We start from the raw sequence: 23,441 nt of genomic DNA on the forward strand, positions 1-23,441 counted from the left end.
AGAATGACCCAATTTGGTTAGGTAAGCTAAAAGAACATGATATAGTAGCTATGCAGGAAACATGGGCAAGGGATAATTCATTTTGGTTGGATGGTTACTCTTCATTTTTTGTCAATGCACAGTGTACCTCGGTGGGAAGGGATATAGGCGACCTGATGTTTCTGGTGTCTCTCAAAATAGCTGGGAGTGTGAGGGAAATTCCTAGCTCCTCACATTATTTTCAGCTCTTAGAGATCCGCCACTCAGATAAAAATAAGACAGTACTTATTAACTGTTATAACTCTTTGCAGGGCGGACCCCAAAATTTTGTTTTAGAAAGTTTAAGTTCATTTGTAACTGATTACATGTCAAAACAAACCACTTTTGTACCAATTATTTTAATGGGTGATTTTAACGTACACTTGTGTGATTCACACCGCCAGATCAAAGATTTTAATGGGCCTGATCTTACGACTCCTCCCCATTTTGAGCATAGTCTGAAGGGATCAGCCATGGAACAATTGTTATCAGCAAATGACCTGTATGAACCTGGCTTTTCAAACCCAAATGACCGTGTGGTCACATATAATGCTAGGGGTAGTGAAACTATTATTGATTACATTTTTTTGTCCCCAGGGCTCCTCCACTATGTTCACTTTTATAACGCCATTGAAAGTGGATTTAGTGACCACAATCCGGCTTGCCTAATTCTGGATGGGTCGCTTGGACTGCTGAAAGGGGATTTGCTGGCCACTTCTGTGAAGCATGTAAAGAGCAAAGACCAAGGGAAGAGATTAAAATGGTGTAAAGTTTGCCCAGAGGACTTTTTGAACCTTATTGAACAAGATATGAAGGTGGAATTTCAGACCTGTAGGGACCCTGCCAGGGGGGATAAAGAGATTATTGCCGCCTTTGAGGCTATTTGCTCGAGGGTGGAAGAAGAACTTACACTTAGCCCAAAAAGGGGACCTGCCCCAGTCTCTGGTTGGTTCGACCATTCTTGTTCAAAAGCTCACTCTGCATTGATGGCAGCGCTTAAACATTCTCCTAGAAATAAGTTAGTGATAGCGCAGCTAAGGAAAAAATATGCTGAGGCGGTAAGGGTACGCAAAAAAGCCGTAAAAGAAGAAGCCTGGGACGCTTTAATGGACTCGACCACCCTTAAACACAGCTCTAAATTTTGGTCCATAATAAACAATCCCATATTTGCCCAAACGCGTAACACAGATCTTGAGGCAAATATACCTGAATCAGAGTGGCTTAATCATTTTTCAGTTATCTATGGGTGCAATCAAGTTTATGAAACATTTTGTATACCCTGTTATTCTGATATGCAACCTAATTTAGATTTTACTGAAAACGAAGTTAAGGCTGCGATAACTGGGTCCGCTAAGAATAAAGCCCCAGGACCCGACGGGGTTCCTCTGGACTTATATAAATCAAACCCAGAGTTGTGGGCAACTATATTAACGAATGTTTTTAAGCATGTTCTTGCAGGTGGTTTCCCTAATACCTGGGCATGTTCAATCATTGTCCCAATTTTAAAAAAAGGACTAAGAAGTGACCCCAAATGCTATCGCCCTATATCCTTGCTGGATTCTTCCATGAAGATCCTGGGTAAAGTACTGTTGGCGAAAATCAACAAGTGGACACTAGAGAATGATATTTTGTCCAACGCCCAGTATGGTTTCCGGTCAGGTAGAGGGACAGAGGACCAATGCCTAAATCTGCACATGATAATCTCTAAATACACAAAGGCAAAAAAGGGGGCAATTTTTGTTGCTTACATGGATCTGTCCACAGCATTTGATTTAGTAAACAGAGCCAAGCTGTGGGGCATGTTATTAAAAATGGGGTTGGATCCTCCTTTGGTCCACTTCTTAGCTGAACTCCACAAGGATTTAAAGGCTTCCATTAGAATGGACCAAGAGGGACATCGTACAGCATGGTTTAAATCAGGCAGGGGTGTGCGGCAAGGCTGCATCCTTGCCCCTATGCTGTTCACTTTATACATAAATTCTCTGGAAAAAAATCTTCTGGCTGTTTCTGCGGACACACCGCGTGCAGGAGACACTCATATTCCGGTGCTCCTGTACGCGGATGACGCCGCCTTAATAGCTAGGACACATCTGGGCCTCCAGAGACTCCTGGATGCATTCAGTGACTTTATGTCTTCTCTTGACCTTGTGGTTAATAACGCTAAATCCCATGTCATGGTTTTTGGGGCAGCTAAAAGTAATACTAAATCCTTTTTTTGTAAGGGGGAAGCGATTACTAATGTTAAAACCTTCACTTACCTCGGTGTAATTTTCGACACTAAGAGCAGTTGGATCCCTCAGATAACAGCTAAGACCAAAGCAGTGAGGAGCTCTGTTAACGCTATTCTGAGCTTCTCAAGGAGACTCGGGGGGAAACCAAGTGGTGCACTACTAGCTTTGTATAGGGCAAAATCACTGGCTATAGCTAGGTACGGAGCTGGATTGTGGGGTTATGTAAAAAATGAAACCATTCAAATAGAGGTGAACAATTTTTTCTGCTCGATATTAGGACTCCCCTCATCAACAGCCACTTTTTCTGCCCATCAGGAGCTTGGAGTAGGATACATTACTGACATCCTCTCTATGGCACCCATTCTTCTGTGGATAAGGGTCTGGATCAATAACAACTTAGGCCTCAACCACAAAATTCTGATGGATTGTTTAAAACTTGATAAATATAAAGATATTGCTTGGCTGGCATATATTTATAAGTGCTCATCAGAACTTGGACGCCCGGAGATTTTCTCGTCCCCGCTTGACCTAAAAAAAGCAGACCTAGCCTGGGTCAAGGAAAACTTTTACAAACTTAAGTCCTTGGAGAGAGAACAACTCCAGTTAACAAAACCCATGGTTAGAGCACATTATATGACAATCACTTGTATAGCCATCCAACCGTATCTTGCCCTAGTTAACATTCCGTTTCATAGGTGGCTTCTGGTTAAGTTCAGATTTAACCAGATTTATTTGGTACTCTGTGATAGACAGGGATGGTTCAAGTCTGAGGATGCACCTGTATGCAAATGCGACAACTTCTCCATTCAAGACAATATGCACCTTATGTTGTTCTGCCCTTTTTACCATGCTCCTAGGCAGAAGTATCTGTTACCCTTGTTGAAGGGTAAAGCTTTTACGCAGGTAAACCCAGCTCTTCTGTTTTTACAAATGCTTGATTCGCCCTTGGTAATGTTCAGTGTGGCAAATTACCTTGTTGCTGCCGTTCGGATTAGGAAGAGGAAATTACAAGCTTAACAGTGGGGAATGAGATGAACGTGGTATACCTTGCTTTTTTGCACATGATGAGTCCTTTTTAATCTGATCTTTTTACTGTTTTTAAATTGTATTGTACTGTATGAAATTTTTTAAAACTTGTACTTGGATTGTCTTTTAACTGTTGTAGCATGCTTTTATGATTTTTAACAAAATCGAATAAAGTGGTTTTTGACTTGACTTGACTTGACATTACTGGCAAACGGCAGGTATTTACTTTTGAATAATGAAGATTGCTGTGGGTTATTAAAAGGCATTGCTTATGTGGTTACAGTCAGTGAACGTGTGGTTTGCTGAAAAAATGTTTTGTATCCACCCACGCATGGGAACTTGGATGTTTCCATCTGGCCGAGGATTCCGACCTTGAAGGCAGAGTTCAATAAGATGAGCAGAATAAGAGCCCTATTGTCACAAAAAGAAGTTGTCCTGACATCTGCTCGTGAAACATTTGTCCTTCACGTAGCTAACACCCGCACAGAGGTGCATGCTTTATTAAATACTGACCTACCATTGCATTTCGGTGAGTTGATTCATACAATCTTTAACGCATCCTTCACATCGGGGTTGGCGCACTTTTTTAAAGTAGTAAGCAGTATGTATGTATGTATGTATTGCGATTTATATAGCGCACGCATCACCCGTAGGCATCAAGGCGCTTGCCTTGGGAACCCGTCCTGGTATTCCCCTGTGAGATAACCCCAGCAGGCTATCCACAAGGTGAAAGCCAGGCATCCCGCCGCGAGGGGCCGTAGTGGAGATTAAGCAAGCTATTGCCCAGAGTCGCAGAGTGTGAACCCGGGAGTCAAGTAGGCACCGGAGCAGTGGTCTTGTGACTTCTTTCCAAAAGATATTTTAAGTCATTCCTGCTTTCTTCCATTTGATCTTTTCCAGCCTATTTGGTGGATTTCCTGTTTTACTGGCTGCAGGCTTTCTGGTGCTATTTTGTTTTATTAAAAATGGATGCACGTTCTGTGTTCCAAGACAAACTGTCGCGTTTGGCACTGTTTCGCAACAGGATGCTTGAATACTATGGAACGCTGCCGCTTGCCACCTTAAGTGCAGCATATGGATTATCATTTCGATTTTCCTATTTCACATGTGTCCAGCCTGTCTTTCATTGCTTGAGCTGCGATTTCAACTGGGCCCTGGATTTGTGTCTTTGCAATATGGTGTCTCCTGACGTGGATTTTAATCAGCTCATGAGCCCCCTAGTTGCTCATGAATTGCTTTGTTCTGACGGAGGGATTATTGCCTTTGCAGCGATGCATGGAATACTGGGTCGTTGGAATGTATTCGCAGCGGTGCAAGATTTCTTGCCCCACAGCTTCATTGAGAACCCGCCGAGTTGTCCTCTGATGGCACTAGAGGCTCGGTAATTGAAGAGCATATATGTTCTTTCCCGCTATTAAATTGGATGGCTGAGTTATTTTCGGATGATAACAGTGACTTCCTTTTGGAAGCTGTTGCTGCTTATTTTGCATACTCGGTATTAGGCTGAGACGTATCGAGGCCCTCGATATCATGGAACTTTTTCGGTATTTTTTGAAATTATGATGAACCTATTGACTTTATTTAAAGTGAACACTAAATTGTCATGCTGGTGACATTTTGGTTTTTTGGCTGACAAAAATATTTTTCCTCACCTGCTCAAATTTGAACTGACTACTTTATTGAACTCTGCATTTCAAAATTGAGTCCCTTATCTTATCTTATCTTATCGGTGCTCGGATCATGGGAGGGTGTCATATAGATATACTTTGCCTATATGCTCTGTTAAGTTAGCATGAGCTTATTAGGAGTTTAAACGCCATTTTACCTTTCTGCTGCTTCTGCACACGACACATATCTGTTGCTTTAGCTTTGAGCCTAGTAGCATTTTTTGATTCACGTGAAAATAATATGTTGTTACTTTGATATCAGCCTTGCTTGGTGAGCTGTGTCTGTACAGTGAGTGCTGAAACCTTCAAGGATATCTCAACACAGTGGTTGTTGTGAGGTCTGATCTTCACACGTTCTTAGACATAACATACATGCAGCTGCGGCCAAATTCTGGCTTTAGGCGAGTTTTATATGGCTTTGCACAGAGCATACACACACACTTGATGGTGCTTCACATGCAGAGAGCTGGTGGAAGATGATGTGATCCCTTACCACTAGGATCTGAGGTATGGGCCCGCCCTGCAAAAACCCAAAGAGACATTCTTAGATATAAAGTAATATACTAGCTAGGGAGGGTGAGAATTCGGAGTTACTGAACCCTATTCGTTTTATCGTTTTACCATGCTTTCACCTTTTGTGTTCTATGGACTAGTGACTATGCTGATTACTTTGTTTCTTATAATATGTTTGCTTGTATTAGCTAAGATACTGCGCTTGAGAACACTGCATAAGTAAATAAACATTTCAAATGTGCACACGTCCTCATTTAGTCCTCGTTCTGGATTGAAATCATTGTATAACGAAAGAGTGTTCATGTGTTCCACATTACCTGAGGTGTACTAAGTCCATGTTCTGGTTTGTCTAAGCATTGGGAGTCTGTGATAACCAATGAGACACTGTAGCTAGTCTGGTAGGGGAATTTGGGTACTAAGGTGAGTTTTGGTACACCCTAATTCACTGAGGTTCCAAGTCTCTATGCACAGTTCTGTATGAGAAAGGAATCCCTGCGACACTGCACACACAGGCTCTGCAGTGGCTGGCCTGGAACATGTGCTTAAACTGTGATAGAAGCTGTGAAGAAGTGGTTTGATCTTCTCTCCTTCACATTTTCATGAATTTATCTGTGGCTTTCACCAAATAAAAACTTTGGAATGCATATTTAGATGAGGAAGACCTTGGCATTTTTAAGCAGGACTGCATTTCTGAAGAGACATGGATAAAGACGTCTTGATAGTCAAGAGTATGATATATCTCTAGTCCAGTGAACTGTGGTAATTTATTGATGTTTACAAATAGGTGAAATGAGAGCTCCAGAAAAACGAATTTAGTTTTCTAACGATGCAATGTTGATATGACAAAAATATTTATTCTGATTGGCTAGAAAGACAGTTGGTACAACAAATATGTTAATATTGTCAAGACCTCAAATGTAGCTCTCTTTTACTCTAAACAAATACACATATCTCTGAGACATTTAATGCAACTCATGTAACTTCACCTGTGGATTTTTGAAAAGTGCATATTTTTCATTTTTCTGCAAGAACTTAATTTTATTTTCACTGTCTCTTGTCCAGTCCGATAGGATTTTGACCACATTTTCATGATCTTCGAAGAACCTTTCTGGTAAGATGAAAGTCATGTTAGGGAGAAAAAAAAGGCAAGTGTTAGGAGAAGTATGTCTATTTTCAGGAATATTAGCAAACATACAGTTATTTTGTTACGTACAATGATAATTCAATATACCATGGTTGCTATAGCAAACACCCCTCATAGCAGCTGCTAAATAAACCTGAGTATCAAAACAATCAGTACCTTAAAAATGTCATAACTTTTCAACAGTAACTGCACTCTCAGCATCATAATGGATTTGAAAAGATATTTCTGTTTTAGCCCTGACATCTCTGTTGACCAAAATATTGCCCAACAATTGTGCATCTACATAGAATTAGATATTTTGGAATGAAATTACAGAGTACATGTTTTCACAAATTTCACTGGGTTTTGTGTTTAGCACTAAATCCCCCAAAAACGTTTAAAATCACTCTCAATTTTATTGTGAACTAGTTGTAGTATTGATTTGTTTCAAATTGATGAGACAACATAATGCCTTTTTGCAGGGATAAGTACAGGATTGACAGAAGCCATTCCGAAAATGGCCACAACGTCAGCTTTGTGTGATGACTAGCGTGACCTGTATCAAATGCAAAAGGAGCTCTCAAGATGGCCGCTGCGTCAGATATGTCTGGCCTTGATTGCTGTGCATAATCCGGCACAATGCTTATTGCCCTAAGATGGCCACCGTGAGCAACTTGCAATCACTAGAATGGGGAATTTTCCTCAACAACTGTCATTACAGTCGCAACCGCACTTACTGTACTACTAGAATATGTCTCTGCGGTGCTTTCCACTTCGTTCCCAATGCTCCGATGCAACGTAAAAACAATGGGGAACTTCTATTCTGAGCCTGAGGTTTTACACTGTGCAGAATCTGTGAATGTCGCAGCAACAAGAAAACGCAGGTAGAACACCAATTGGTTCCGTGGTGTTCAGCAGTTACTTGTGACTCGTTGCCAACATATTTGTAGTAAGTAACTACAAATGCACATAAATCATTGAGAAGGTTTATTGTAGATAAACAGATATTGTGCAGCAGTGTTCATGAGTCAATACTCGCTCCTTCAACTGTCAACCGGTCACCTCCCCAATCAAAATTCTATTCTAGAATAAGATGATACACGAAGACTCCTAATGTTCTACTGGGTGACTGAACAGTCAACACCATACTTATCACTAAACTTTTATTTAATTGAAAGAAGAATATCCTATTGTGTACATACCTCTAAAATGATCAGGACATTGCTTTAGATTAATCATTTACCTAGTTAACTGTTTACCTTGTATATAGAAGTAGTTGTTTAACGCCCCAGGAATATCAGAGACAAGAAAGAATATTTTTCCGGGAATTTTAGAGAAATTATTTGTAAGAGATTTCTTCATCCTGAGACTTTCTTTTCTCCTACTTTAAGCAGACCAAAACAATCTTTGGGGTCAAAGGGAGTTTGTAATGAAAATGCAGAGGACAATCTGTGATAATAGAATAATTATGGGTTCATTCTACATATGTTGTGGGGTTTTTAGTTTTGGTTGTATGTCACAAAATTGACCTCACAAATGTTAACCTTCATATTTACCGTGACCTGAATATCAACTTCTGAAATATCATTAAGGTAAGTGCAGATACACTATTATTAACTCATCCATGAAGATATTCTGGGGGATGATAAAATTGTCCCGGTGTATCTGTAGGTCGATATTTGGACTGTGAAGTTTTCCAGGGACCTTATCAATACTTGGGAGTCCAAGAACCAGGGCCCCAAGTTGCACCTTTCGGTTGACTGCAGTTCTTCTTCTCAAAGCGGATTTAGCCCTGGCACTGCATCTTCCGGGGTTCGACCAAGATGGATTTGCATGCTATTGTTTTTTTCAGTAACAGCAAAGAAAAGCTAATAAACAATAGAACTGCTTGTTGACCAGACATTTTCCCACGGGTTATGATTGCAAAAAGACTCAGGTGAAACATATTTCCATTATGCATAGAGCGCAGGATATCGTCTTTACACAATCTGCAGTAACTGTTTTACATACTGCATGAGGATGGTCATTATGGGTGACGTAACTGCATACATGTGTGCCTGGAATAGCTTAATTCAATTGTGATAATGCCTGAGTTACTTTGATCGCCTAACGCTGTCTCATCTTCTTCTATTGTCATGTCATAAAAGGGAGCTGAAGGTAATTTGCATCTTGTAACTCAATGTTCTTCATGTAAAGCGCTCCGATACCTCGGGTCTAGCCAGCGCTATATAAAACTCTTCAAATAAATAAATAAATAAATAAATAAATAAATAAATACATTCTGCATCTGTTATCAAATCCACTCACCTAATGACAACACAGATAGATTCTGGCAAATCCACCAATTTCATGAGATGATCATAATGGAGCACTGCAGTTGTTGTCCGAAGAGAGTGTCTTTGCATGTGATGTCTTTTACATTGATGTTGGTAAAAAGTTGATTTTACTGGTCTACCGTCAGTCCGTCAAGAATGATATATTTCAATAAGAGGCATAATATCAATGATACTACAAAACTAAAGCATGGATGAGTAATGCACAGATGTTTAATTAGGTGGATAAACGACTGCCTGTTGCTAGGAGGGTATATGTTCACCTGTGCAGACTAATGATGGTTCAAGGAATATTTTCCATGAGAACCAGAAATCAACAATGCAAACAGTGTTGCATTAAACATTCATGCACCTCTGGATGCTGCTGTGGCGTATATATTTGTTTGTAATCTTCGATTCCTTATTGCGATATTTAAGATCTTGTTTGAAGACTGTAGTTGTTTGTCATCAAAAGAACTATTTTATTGAATTATTTAACATATACTTGGACTGAGCTTTGGATTAGTCTACATCACATAATTATTTTTTTATGTTCTTCCTCATCCACCCATTGACTTGAGGCTTTGTCAATCACATCTTTGATCAGCCTACAGTTTATCGGGTCTCTCACCTCATTCTATCAGCTGTTTCTGTGTCCTTCCACCCCTAAGGAGTTCCTTCATTTAATTGGATGAGGGGCTATTTGTTCACTAGCTTCTCCCTTTCTCCCTGCCTCCTTCTGCTCCCCCATTCATGATCCCAGCTTTCTCTCTTTTTCCTGCCATCACTGGCTAATGTTTTCCTATGCTCACCTTCCTTTCAGCTTTCTCAAGCCCGCTGCTCCCTGGTCACATGCTTGGATTCATGTGCCTGGTACCTTTCGCAAAATGTCTTACTAATTTACAATCAAAAAAGAGGCACCAGCCAATCTGGAACAGTAAAATAAGAAAAAATAGTAAGAAAAAACATGGAGGCCCGGAGGGCAGCTTTGAATGGTTTTTGTTATTCTTTATCACAAAAAAACCACTCCAAAATGGCCACTATTCTTGCACAAGAACATAGTGTGGCCATCTTTGAGTGCTTTTTGTGATAAAGTATAACAAAAATGATTGAAAGATGGCCAACTGTGCATGTGAATGAATGAGTATGCAGTTAGCCATCTTTCAATGGTTTTAGCTATATACAATTGGTAAATGCAAACAAGCACTGTCAAAGTCAGTAGCTCTCTAACCCGGGACTAAAAGACAAGACGAATTAGCTTTGTTAACAGTTGTTTTGATTAATGTTTCTTTGATATCTATGGAATGTGTACGAAAGAATTTCCTTGTACTCTTTGGCAGATGTATCTTTTTGTCCCTTTTAGGTCTCACCCATACATAGCTTTGGCTGTCTATTGTTGAAGACCTATTGTGAACAATACAATATAGAAGTAGGCTTTAGGTCAGCCTTTCCTCATGACTAGATGGCGCTCTTATCTATCTCAGTTGAATTGAATTGAATTGAATTAAGCTTTTATATAGCGCAACTGCCACCCTATGGGTATCCTGGCGCTCAGACTCAAAAAGATCGACCTAAACACAAACCAGAACAGCAGTAGGGGCAGTCTTAGAGACCAGTACTGGGGAAGAGCCAGGTTTTCAGGCTCTTTCTGAACTCAATCAGGGAGTTAGCTTGTCTAATATTCTGCGGCAGCCCATTCCATAATTGGGCGTCTGCCACACTGAAGGCCCTCCCCCCCATCCTGGAGCGCCTAAATCTGGTGGTCACCAGCAGGCCTGTGCTAGAGGATCGGAGCTGCCTTTTTGGAGTGTACCAGGTAAATTTGTCTTGTAGAGGGACAGGGCCTAGGTTATGCGCAGCTCTGAATACAGTGCAAATTGATTTAAAGTGTACCCTTGCCTTAATGGGCAACCAATGGAGGTCTCTCAGAGCCAACATTGTGGAGGACCTGCGTTGTCTATTTAGCACCATCTTTGCCGCCATGGACTGGACTCTCTGCAACCCCTGAAAGATGTATTGCGGCGCTCCCAAGTACAGGGAATTGCAGTAGTCCAGCCTACTAAGCACTATATTCCTCACTACAAGGGCGCATGTCTCTTTCGGAAGTAGTGGAAGGATCTGGCGTAGCATACGCATCAAGGAAAGACATACCCTCACAGTTTGTTGGCCTGCAATTCCATTTGAAGGTTACTGTCGACCAAGACTCCCAGATTGCGCACCGTTTTAGCTGGGGCCAGAGGTTCCTCCTCCGGTGTGAGCCTGAACTCCAGGGGTAACTGTTGGGACAATCTGGCCGTGGGGCAATAGACCACCTCTGTCTTCCCTCCATTAAATTGTAAAGAGTTACTCCTAAGCCATCCAGCCGTCTGCCGCATGCACTCCTGGAATGTATCCATTGATACTGCTTGTCTCCCCTCAAGGGAGAACACCAGCTGAGTGTCATCGGCATAATTAATCAGGTCGATACCAAAATATTTGATTATGGGGAACAGGGGCTGTAGGTAGATGTTAAACAGGACAGGGCTAATCGCAGAGCCCTGCGGTACCCCATATTGCACTAGAGACTTTCTGGAGGTAAAAGGTGTCAGAGTCACCATCTGTTGTCTTCCTGACAAGTAGGACCTTAACCATTTCAAGGCCTGCCCTGACACTTCCCTGCTCTTTATTCAATGGCTTTTCTCCCGATTCTTGTTTTTGACTCACCTCTAAACACTAGCTTCTTTACTATACTTTTGATAGGATAGGCAGTATCCTTCCACTGCTGAAACAATGTAACAATTTTTTTAATCTTTCTTTGAAGTAAATCGCTTTTCACTCTCTCTCTCTCTCTCTCTCGCTCTCTCTTTTTCGTTTTCTCTCACCACCACACCCCGGCCTTACACTCACTACTATATTCTTTTCTATTTTTTTAAGTGAATGTGCAAGGGACTGCTGCACACTGTAACTGATCTGTTTGCTTCTTTTGCTTTGTGAGGCAACAGGTGCAAACTTTAAAAAAAGAAAATGGAAGTCAAACATCTTAGAATGGTAAATTAAACATCACAAAATATTCCAAATGGACACTAGTGCCGATAATCGGAAAAATATTCAAAATGGTCACCCAGACATGCACCAGCATCAAGATGCATCGCCTTGTAATGAGTTTTCTCTTAAGGAAAAACCATTACAAGATAGCCACCCATGATTGTGCATGAGTGTGCCTGGTTTATTACACACTGGCAGTCCATTTGATTTTTTTTCTTTTTTTTTACAATGCAAACAGGTATTGACAAAGCTAATAGCATCTCAGTTGCTTTTTAAAGGCGAGACTGATAATCTTTGATGATGCTTGTTTTACTTTCTTTCTGCTGAAATTCTTATTTTTATCACAGTGGCCTAGACATCATTGAGCCCACTGGAGATGCTACATATTTAAGTAATTCACAAGATGAACAAAAAGCTTTGCTGCAGCAAGGATGCACATAAAGCATACCTTTACTCATAGTAGAGGGTAGCTCTTGCCACCCGCCACCACACTGTGGGAAGACTGATGGTTAGTGGCAGCTGATTTGATAAGTAGGGCTAAAGGCATTTTTACTTGTTTGCCTATCGTTGGGTCCGTTTTCCACCTGAGCATGTACTATAGGGTTGTGATTACATGTTTTATGCATACAGATTATGGTGGTGTGACAGGTGTGCTCTCCAAGGACCAAAAACACATGCAACACAAATAGATGTTTCTTGCTTTGGCATTGGCCATGACTATGTTTCTTGTCGGTGAAGCAGGACCTTGAGACTGTGAATTGGTGACCCTCTTAGGGGTTTGAATCATATCTTGTTTATGGGTTGCAACATACATTATGCCCATAGATCTGCCCTACAATAGAGCTCTCTCTGGTCTACTCACACCACATCCTAATGAACAGTTGTTACTCCTCCTTTGGCCAGTGCAGAAAGCCTAGATAAAATGCTGGGGAGCTTGAATTCAAAGTTGGCACACTGTAATCAATCAATCAATCAATAAATGAATTTGTAAAGCACACTACTCACCTGTGAGGGTCTCAAGGCGCTGCGGGGGTGGGGGGCGGGGGGGAGTGCTGCTACTGCTCAAAAAGCCAGGTCTTGAGTAGCATCTGAAGGTCAGTAGGTCCTGGGTCTGCCGTAGGAGGATGGGGTGGTTGTTTCAGGTCTTGGCGGTGAGGTGGGAGAGCGATCTGCCGCCAGTAGTCGCTCTTCGGATGCGGGTGACGGATGGTGAGGGTGAGGTCGGTGAAGCGGAGCTGGCGGTTCGGGGTGTAAACGGTGAGTCGTCTGTGGAGGTATGCTGATCAAGTGTTGTGGAGTGCCTTGTGTGCGTGGGTGAGGAGCTTGAAGGTGATCCTTTTGTTGACAGGTAGCCAGTACAGGTCTCTCAGGTGGGGTGTGATGTGGCTGTGGCGGGGGATGTCGAGCATCAGATGTGCAGAGGCGTTCTGTATGCGTTGTAGATGTTTCAGGAGTTTGGCCGAGGCTCCTGCGTAAAGGGCGTGTCTTTAGTCCAGCCTGCTGCTGACGAGGGCCTGGGTGACCGTTCTTCTTGTTTCGGTGGGGAATCCACCTGTAGATCTTGCAGAGCATGCGGAGGGTGTTGAAGAAGGAGAATGAGACAGCGTTAACTTGCTTGGTCATGGAGAGTGTTGAGTCGAGGATGAACCCCAAGTTGCATGCGTGGTTGGTGGGTGTCGGTGCTGCTCCCAGTGCAGTCGGCCACCAGGAGTTGTCCCATGTTAAGGGGTGGGGCCAAGAATTACGACCTCCGTTTTGTCCGAGTTCAGCTTCAGACGGCTGTTCTTCATCCAGTCGGCGACAGCTTTCATTCCTTCATGGAGATTGGTTTTGGCGGTGAGGGGGTCCGTGGTGAGGGAGAGGATCAGCTGGGTGTTGTCGGCGTAACAGATGATGTTGAGGTCATGCTATTGGGGGACGTGGGCGAGCGGAGCTATGTAGACGTTGAACAATTTTGGGCTGAGGGATGATCCTTGGGGTCTGCTGCAGCTGATTTCAGAGGCTTTGGAACGGAAAGGGGGAGGCGGACGCTCTGGGTTCTGCCGAAAAGGAGGGAGGTGGTCCAGTCCAGAGCCTTGTCTTGGATCCCTGCGTTGTGGAGGCATGTGCGTAGGGTGCAGTGGCAGACAGTGTCGAAGGCGGCTGATAAGTCCAGGAGGATGAGGGCCATGGTCTTGCTTTGTCCAGCAGGACCCTGATGTCATCGGTGGCGACGATGAGGGCAGTTTCGGTGCTGTGGTTGCTGAGGAACCCGGACTGGGACTGGTCCAGGATGTTGTTCTCCTCAAGGTAGTGGGTTAGCTGTCTGTTGACAGTTTTCTCGATGACCTTCGCGGAAACAGGAGCAGGGAGATGGGACGGAGGTTCTTGAGGTCCCACGGATCCGCCTTGGGTTTCTTGAGTAAGGCGTTGATCTCGGCGTGCTTCCAGCTCTCCGGGAAGGTCACGGTCTCAAAGGAGATGTTGACGGCCTTGCGGAGATGGGGTGCGATGGTGGCACTAGCTTTGTTGAAGATGTGGTGCGGGCATGGGTCTGACGGAGAGCGAGAGTGGATGGTGTTCAAGATTTTGATGGTATTGTTGTCGTTTATGTTGGTCCAAGTGAGCTGGGGGTTGATGTGGGTGGTGGCGGTGGGGTCTGAGGGGTTGGTGGCTGTTGGGGCAGTCATGTTGTTGAAGCTGTTGTGGATGTCTGTGATCTTGTGATGGAAAAAGGTGGCAAGGGAGCCGCACAGGTTTTCGCGATGGTGGGATGTCGTTGGTGTTGGAGCTGGGGTTGGAGAGTTCCTTCATGATGTTGAAGAGCTCTTTGCTGTTGTGTGCGTTATTGTCAAGGCGGTCCTTGAAGGAGGCCCTTTTTGGCGGATCTGATGAGGCGATGGTGTCTGCGGATGGCGTTCTTGTGGGCTGCGTAGCTGTCCGGTGTCTGTTCGCGGTTCCATTTATTCTCTAGTTTTCTGCAGGTTTGCTTGAAGGCCTGGAGGTCCGTGGTGAACCAGCTGGATTTCTTGTTAGTGCGTCTGTTGGAGGGTTTCTTGATCAGGGTGAGAGTGTTGACGCAGTCGTCGATCCAGCCCCTAAGGTTGCGGGCGGCGGTGTCGGAGTCGGTAGGGTCGGCAGGTGGACTTCGGGCGAGGGTGGAGTTTAGCTGGTCTTCGGTGATTTTGCTCCAGCTGCGGAAAGGGATCTGTTGAGTGCAGTTGTGCATGGTGGGTTTCCAGAAGGTGAAGTGGATGCATCGATGGTCAGTCCAGTTGAGTTGGGTGGTGTGGCTGAAGGAGACGTGGGGGCTTGCGGAGAAGATGGGGTCAAGCGTGTGGCCGGCGGAGTGGGTGGGTGTTGTGATGAGCTGTCTCAGACCGAGGTTGGCAAGGTTGTCAATCAGGGTGGAGGAGTTTGTGTCGTTGTTGTTCTCGAAGTGGAAGTTCAGGTCTCCGAGGAGGATGTAGTCTGTGACGGCAAGGGCGTGCGTGCTGACGAAGTTAATGATGGAGTCGCTGAAATGAGGCTGGGGCCTGGGGGGTCTGTAGATGAGAGTTCCTCTGAGGGTGGTGTTGGGATCAGTGTGGACCTGGAAGTGCAGGTGTTCGGCGGTGCTGAGGGTGTTGTCGGAGCTAGCTAGTCGAGATCCTGAGGGTGTTCTTGTGGATGATGGCGATTTCACCTCCTACTCTATTGGTGCGGTCCCTGCAGGTGATCTTGTAGCTGTCCGGGATGGCTATGGCGATGTTGGGTGCAGAAGAGGCGTTCATCCAGGTCTCTGTCAGGAAGGGGATGTCCGGGGAGGATGTGTCGAGCAGGTCCCAGAGTTCAACGGCGTGTTTGCGTGCGGAGCAGGTGTTCAGTAGTATGCATCTGAGGTGGTTGCGTCCTGTCATCATGGGTGGTTTAGCGGCTTGGAGCCTAGGGAAGCTGCAGCTCCGGCAGGAGAAGGGTACTTTGGTGTGTTTCGGGACCGCCTGGAAGCATGCGTGCTGTCGTCCAGTGTTGAGTGCATGGAGGGTGCTGGCGGTGTAGTGGCGGCATTCAGTGTGGGGTCCGTGGGGACCAGGGGGTCTGGGCCAGGTGCAGACGGGCATGGACGGGCGCAGACGGGCTTGCCTTAGGCACACCTTCGGCATGCCAGCAGCGTGCGTGCTGCGTGGCCATATGAGGAACGGAGCAGGGTGGCAAATGGGCGAACAGGGGGGGCGGGCCACAGGGACGCGGCGGCGGGAAGACGAGAGGGTAGAGCGGGTAGAGGAACAGAGGCAAAAATGGGTACAACAACACAATAACACTACAACAGTACAAAGGAATAAGGCGAATACAATTATGTACACTAGGGGAGCAGGAGCAGAATCACAGGGAAAAAGGGCAGAGCGAGCGCAAGAGCTGACGGCCTACCACTGGTCACCAAGGATGAGGCACAGGTGGTAGCCAGATGGTGCAGCAGCGGGGGACACGGGGACACAGGTGGCGCTGTGCGGCGTGTGGAGCGACCTGCCTAAACAGGGTCAAGGGTCGAGGTCAAGGGTCTCATGGGAAGCCTTTGGCTTCCCATGAGAGTCCGCAGAGTCCTGTAAGAACTAGACACCACTGTGATTTTCACTTTGACTTTGGAACTATCTCTAATTACCCCTGAGAGGATGATGTGCAAGAAGGAGAACATTCCAGTTGCTACCCCAGTCCCCTCCGCTGTGACTCAGCCTAAGTACAGAGGAGTTTCAAGCTGCTGTCATTGTATGGAATAAAAGAACCCAGAGTTGAGATAAGCAGACTTTGGCTGAAAGCAAGATGGGATGAGGCACACCTGACTGAAACTTGTGTTGTAAACCTACTTGAGGAGGGAACCTACCCCAGAGTTATTACTGATCTACAGCCCAGCTGATGTGGACCACTCTGAGGTATCTTTTTTTTTAAAACACTTTATTAAGGCAGATGCTGCAATCCACAACAGTAAAACAAACACTGTGACAAGGTCTGTACTTATGGCCGTCAAGTGACTCAGGCAGCAGAACAATGAGTACAGTGGAACGTACAATCGGGTTGCACCATAGAGCACTGTAAATGTTACAATAGGAACATTTTCTGATAAAGCAACTTAAATACAAACTAAACATAACCATTGGTTCAAAAAGCAAGGAAAGGATAAAAGGGACAGGAATCATGAGAATCAGATTGCAAGACCAGCACAGTAAATCGATCGGTATCACGTCAAGTGGCACCGTTGACAATAACCACATCACAGTAAAAGCAATTACTGAACCTTTCCACCCAACAACGAGCTGGACTAAGAGCAGGAGTTCGCCCAGTTCAAAATTGTCGTGAAGGGCCAAGAGTTGGGCCGCATGAGTGTGAAAATAACAACCTCCATCGTTGGCATAAACACCCCTGAGTCGGGAACGGTATCGGGGCCCCCACCAAACCAGGCCCTGCACCCACACCCAAGAGACGGCGGCAAGTAACAGCAGAAGCAGCGCCAGAGTGGGTGTATGGAATGGGCGTCCCATGGTCTAGCCCACCCCGGTCGGTATATTGGGATGTAGGGACTGAGAGGGCGCTTCAAGTGCCTTCCCTGAAATGTATTGGCGGTACGGACCCCAAATATCTGTAGGGCGGGAAGAGGCCGGGAGTTGGTCAGAAAATTCCACACTGTTTACATTGCAGTATGCCACACTCCTTAGCCACGCGGCCACAGAGGGAGCATGGCAGTGAGACCTCTTTCTTGGCCAGAAGGAAGCAGATCGATGCTAACTTGCAAATTTTGCGGGAGAAATTGGACACATATCCCATCAGGGCAATCTCCGGTAGAACAGATAGCGACAGGCCCAATATCGCACCGAGTGTGTCGTGCATTTCAACCCAATAGAAGTGTAATTTCGGGCAGGTCCAGGAAAGATGGGCAAAGTCGGCCTGAGGGGCGTTACATTTAGGACAAGTGTGGGGACGTGCTGGGTTGATTCTGTGGGCCAACGCTAGAGTGTGGTACAGCCGTCGCAGGAATTTAAAGTGTATAAGCTTGTGCCTGCTATTCATTGAAACCTCCCTGGTCATGGCACAGCATGCCTCCCATTGGTCGTCAGAGATCTGAGCGCCCAGATCCAATTCCCATGCGGCACGAACCGCCTCGTCGGACGATGGGAGTGAGGACAGGCAAAGTTTGTAGAGTTTGGACACAACGTGGGCCCCCGAAGAGTTCTGGATGATGGATGAGAGTGCCTGAGTGTCATCAGGTGGCAACGGGAAGGTGGGAAATGTAGCCCGCATCAGCGCCCTAAGTCTTGCGAACACAAAAGTGTCCATAAAAGTGCGCTCGGTGAAGCGGGGGTCTTCGGTTATAGAAATAGCATGGCCATCGGGGAATAGATCACCAATCGTGTTCAGTTGGTATTTACAGAGTGTTCGACTAATCACTGTTTCGCTTGTTATAGGGAGCCAATGTGGGTTGGGCAGCGGGAGGGCGGGAGAGTACAGAGTGTCAACGCGCAGCAAGCGTCTAAGTTTGTCCCAAGCCCAAGTCGTCGTGGTGAGAGGGAGTATGTCGTGTGGGTCGCGGGGGAGGCCTCTAGGAAGAACGGCATCCAGAGACACCGGGAGCGCAGCATCCACTTCGGGTTTCAAATGTCGGATCCTGGCATCAGGATGGTACCAGGGGTGGGCATATGAGCATTGAGCCACCAGGTAGTAGAGGTGGAAGTTTGGGACCCCAAATCCGCCCTTCTCGTAAGGTAGTGTAAGTGTGCGCCAGGCAAGGCGAGGGCGCTTCCCCCCCCCCACACCAGTCTCAGCAGGGCAGTGCGCAATTGGGTGAAAAAAACCTTTGTGAGAGGGATGGGAATGTTGTTGAAGAGATATAAAAACCGGGGCAGAACCACCATTTTCACTATAGCAATGCGCCCAGCCATCGATAAAGGGAGGCGGAGCCACCGGTCAGTGTTATCCTCCAAAAAATCCAGGGCGCGTCCATAGTTCAGGCGGATAATGGACACGGTATCTAGGTGGATATGTATCCCAAGGTATTTAACGGAGTCCTCGCACCATTCCAACGAGAGGGAGCAAGGCCATCTCGCAGTGGCGAGGGTGAGAGAAAACAATTGTGATTTGTGCCAATTAACCCTAAGGCCCGAATATTCGCCAAAGCGCGTAATTTCAGATAGTAGGGGCTGCAGATTGGTCTCAGGGGTGCGGACGTATAGAACCATGTCGTCCGCGTAGAGTGATACCAAAAGAGGCCCGGTGCGGAACTGGAGTCCCCTATGTAAATACTTCTCTTGGAAGTGTCGGACCAGAGGATCCATTGCCAAAATAAAAAGTAAGGGGGATAGGGGGCACCCCTGTCGCGTGCCTCTAGAGAGGGTGAACCTGTCGGTGATAGTGCCGTTAAGGCGAATACGTGCTGTGGGTGCTGTGTACAGCAATTCAACAGTCGCCACAAACATAGCGGGCATGCCCATCCTACGCATCACATCCAAAAAAAAGGGCCACTCCAGAGTGTCAAAAGCTTTTTCGGTGTCCAGAAAGACCGCGGTCACCGGTATGGCGGGATCAATTCTGTGCAGGACCGAGAAGACCGTGCGAAGGTTCAGGGATGTCGACCTCTGAGGGACAAAGCCAAATTGTACCGGCGAAATAATAGAGTTTACCAGCAGCGCAAGCCGCATTGCGAGCACTTTGGCCAGGATTTTATAGTCCAGGTTCAGGAGTGACAGCGGGCGGTATGAGCTGCAAACCATTGGGTCGCGGCCTGGTTTGGGCAACAATACTATAACCGCTTCACGGAGCATAGGGGTGAGAATACCGGACTCCAGGGCCTTGGCATAGACCTCGACCAGAATGGGCACCAGTTCCTCCTTGTATTCTTGATAGAAATCGGCCGTGAAGCCATCCAGGCCCGGAGCCGAGGACCCCTTCAGTGAGTCTATCGCCTCTGCGATCAACTCGGGCGTGATGGGATGCACCAAGAAATCCTGCATGTACTTCTCCAAGAAGACCATGGCAATTTCGTTAATATATGGGCCGGGGTCACGGTGTTCGTCAGTAAGGGCAGACTTGTAAAGGCGCTTATAGTAAGTCAAGAATGTGTTGCAAATGGCGGGAGTAGTGAAGTGTGGCGTGCCGTCGGCATCAGCTATTTGTGTAATGTACGCAGCCTGCCAAGGTGGGCGCAGCAACTGGGCCAGTAGCTTGCCCGGTCTGTCTCCCTTGCCCGACTGGCGCGCCGAATGGTACCTGCCCAGATACTTCAGTTCCCTGTCCGCAGCATCCCTGAACTTCAAAAGGAGCTCAATGCGTCGTGTTTCGTTGACCGGGGAGGGGTCAGCAAGGATCTGGGATTCAATAGCCAATAAGTCGGTCTCTAGGCGGGACAGGGTGGCTCGAATTTTGCGCAGCGCTCCAACATGTTTGGTGATGCACACCCCCCTTATGCTAGCCTTGAATCCCTCCCACAGTGTGGCCCATGCGTTCACCGAGCCAGTGTTAAGGTCGAAATAGTCTTCGATCGCTGAGCGAATCTCCTCTGTGAAGACCGGGTCCGCAAGTGCTCGCCCAGGAAATCGCCACTGCCGCTCATATCCACCCAATCTGGGAACCGCAAGCGCCAGAATCACCGGAGAGTGATCTGAAAGGGTGCGAGGCAGGGTGCGCAAATCAGTGACCCAACCCGCCAGGCCTGGAGAAAGGAGCCAGTAGTCAATTTTGGTACTCGCGTTGTGGTAGCCGGAATGGTGCGTGAAGGAAGGGGAGGCAGGGTATCGCGTGGCTTCTATGTCCTGAAGTGAAAAGTGTGAGCAAATGTCCGTCATCGCAGCGCGGGAAAGCGGTTTGCGGTCAGGGGAGGGGGATGTGATGTCTCTACCGGGGTTCATCAGTAAGTTGAAGTCGCCCCCCATCGCCAGTAAGTCAATGTCTGCGTGTAATAGTGACAGGTGTAGCTCCTCGAGGCAGGCCGGGGAATCAACATTAGGACCATATACCCCAACAATGGCAATCTTATAACCAAACAGCAGCCCATGGAGTATCACATATCTGCCTTCCTCATCAATTTTGCTACCCGTCAAGACAAAGGGTATTCGTTTGTGTATTAAAACTGCCACACCACGTGCATATCTACTGAAGCTTGAAAACACTCTGTGGGCGCCCCAGCCCCGTGCAAAGGAAGTTGTGTCTGATTGAACCATGTGCGTCTCCTGTAAATCAAGTAAATCGACATTATGTCTCTCTGCATACTGTAGAACTTGTTTCCGTTTTCGGGTGGAGTTCAAGCCACGGACATTTCATGTCATCAATGTTAGACTAGAAGGTCCAGTCTGCAAACCTATCCGGGCCATAGAGTCAAATCAAGGATCGTGTGCAAGAAGTGGTCAATGAACAAACCAGTGCCTTGTGTCTCGCAATCAGGTACCAAAAAAAAGAAAAAACATGGAAAATACAAACACCCCCACCCCCACCCACCATCCAGCCTCCCAGCACCCCATGAGAGGCAGAACCCCACTAGTTTCAAAGCAGCAATGCAGGACAATAAATGCAAAGTAGTAATAGCACATAAAAGTAGCTGCATAATGAAATCAAGGAAACCCCAAGAAAAGGAGCAGAACATATCGTCCAGCGCCATGGGGGGAAGCAACGCTAGCCCCCGAGCGGGCAACCCAACGGAACGAGGAGAATGTCATTAACGAATAGGAACCAAAGGATTGTTAGCCATCCCTGCAAGTGGAAAGAAGAACCAGAACCAGAGCGTTATGGACAGTCAGCCCAGACCAGCGTCAGTGAACAAGTCAGCGCTGGCTTGTGTGTCCGGCTGCAGTGGAGAGGTGGGTATGGAGCCAGAGGCCGATCCCGGCCCTTTCTTGTACGTGTGGCAGAAGTCCTGGACCTCGGCTGGAGAGTCAAAGATGCGAAACCGGCCATGAACGTCCACCTTCAGCCGGGCTGGGTAGAGCATGCTGTACTTAAGGCCAAGATTACAAAGTGCCGCCTTGACGCTGGTGTACTTCCTCCGAGCCTCTTGCACCATAACTGTATAGTCCGGAAAGAAGGACAACTTGCTCCCCTGCCACCTTACCTCCCCCATCTCTCGCGCCGCCCGAAGCGCGGCATCTCGGTCACGAAAGTTCATTATTCTAGCAATGATGGGTCGGGGCAGCTGTCCAGTGCGTGGCTTGGGCCCCAAGGACCTGTGTGCTCTTTCCACAACAAAGCCAGCCATGAAAGTGTCTTTTCCGAACAGTTCAATGAGAAGGTTTTCCACGAAAGTGTCGAACCGGCCAGTGGCTGTAGTCTCCGCCACGCCAAGGATTCTGATGTTATTCCGCCGGCTGCGCGCTTCCAAAAACTCGTTCATGATGGCGACATCTTTAAGAATCTTTTCTACCCTCTCCAGCCGCTTTAGAGTCTTGGAGGACCCGTCCTCCAGGTCAGATATTCTAGACTCAGCCAGGTCTAGGCGCCGATCGTGGGCTTGCACAGTGGAGTTGATGGCAGACAGCTTTTGCTCCAGACTGTCGAATCTGGTATCAAGGGCCTTGAAGCCAGCCCGCATCTCTCCCATCATGGCGGCCATCATGGACGTCGCCTCGCTGTTGTCCTGTGCCACTGGAGCTCCCGAGGCGGTCCCCGGAGGGGGGTCGGCCGCAGGGAGAGGAGTCTTGTCGAAGTTGAGGGTCCTCTGGGCAGGATCCCTTTTCCCCATTGTGGAGGACGTATGGCGGGGCCGCAGACGCAGCAACAGAGGCGGAGAGCAGGGATCAATGGTAAAGCAGGCCGATCTGTAGACCGCCAAAGCCCGGACAGTGTGGGTAGCGCGACAGACAAGTGGTCAGGCCTCAGCCTAAGAAGCATGAGCAGGGGCGACCAGCCAGGAACAGACAGCACAATGGAGTGCCACGGTAGCCAGGAAGGAGCCACCCCAATCGTGGCGTAGCAGGCAGAGGTCTTGTGGCAGCAGTGTAGGGTGGCGCGCTTCTTGGTCGCACGGCGGGCCGCTGTATATTACCAGGGAGTGCCCCCAGGCCGCCCAGCAGTCACGCGGACCGCCCCTCCCCCGCCCCCGCAAGCACCCGCAGCAAGTCCCCCAAGTCCGCATGAGTCCTAAATCCAGTCCCCGGCTCCCGCACTCCACAGGGCCGAAGGCCTCAGCCGCACCCGAGAGCCTGGAAAACCAGGGAGAAGACGGGACCGAGCGGCAGGGGGGTAATACGCGAGGTCGCCGGGGGTAGGAGCATAGAGGAGCGGGGCCGCGGCCGCAATCGGCTGAGCCGCACTCACCCGGCGCACCAGCGCAGCAGGAAGATGGCGCTGAGGCTCGGAGGCCTCAGATCCCCTCCGCCGTAGTTATCGCGACCAGCCGCTCCCGCAGCTCAGCAACTTCTCGCTGGCAGCCCCGGACCATCGGTAGGCAGGACACGGCGTTTGGTGTCCGCAGGGGTGCAGCTTACATCCTTTCTCGTCCGTAGTGGGAGCCCGCTCGGAGGAGCCTCACAGCGGAGCGGCCATTACGGTTGCCGCCGTGGCCACGCCGACCACTCTGAGGTATCTAAATCAATGC

General features: G+C 47.3%; 1 protein-coding gene across 2 annotated transcripts in view; it reads right to left on the minus strand.

Moving 5' to 3' along the window:
• Window positions 1-23,441, minus strand: part of APBB1IP (amyloid beta precursor protein binding family B member 1 interacting protein) — an 880,024-nt gene that overhangs the window by 356,082 nt on the left and 500,501 nt on the right. For both annotated transcript variants that reach the window (XM_086941655.1, XM_086941656.1), the window contains one exon: window positions 6,442-6,563. In XM_086941655.1, the coding sequence (XP_086797781.1) occupies window positions 6,442-6,563 (122 nt within the window). The remainder of the gene's footprint in view (window positions 1-6,441; window positions 6,564-23,441) is intronic.

Source organism: Lissotriton vulgaris, chromosome 10 (genome assembly GCF_964263255.1).
Source record: "Lissotriton vulgaris chromosome 10, aLisVul1.2, whole genome shotgun sequence".
Taxonomy (NCBI): Eukaryota; Metazoa; Chordata; class Amphibia; order Caudata; family Salamandridae; genus Lissotriton; species Lissotriton vulgaris.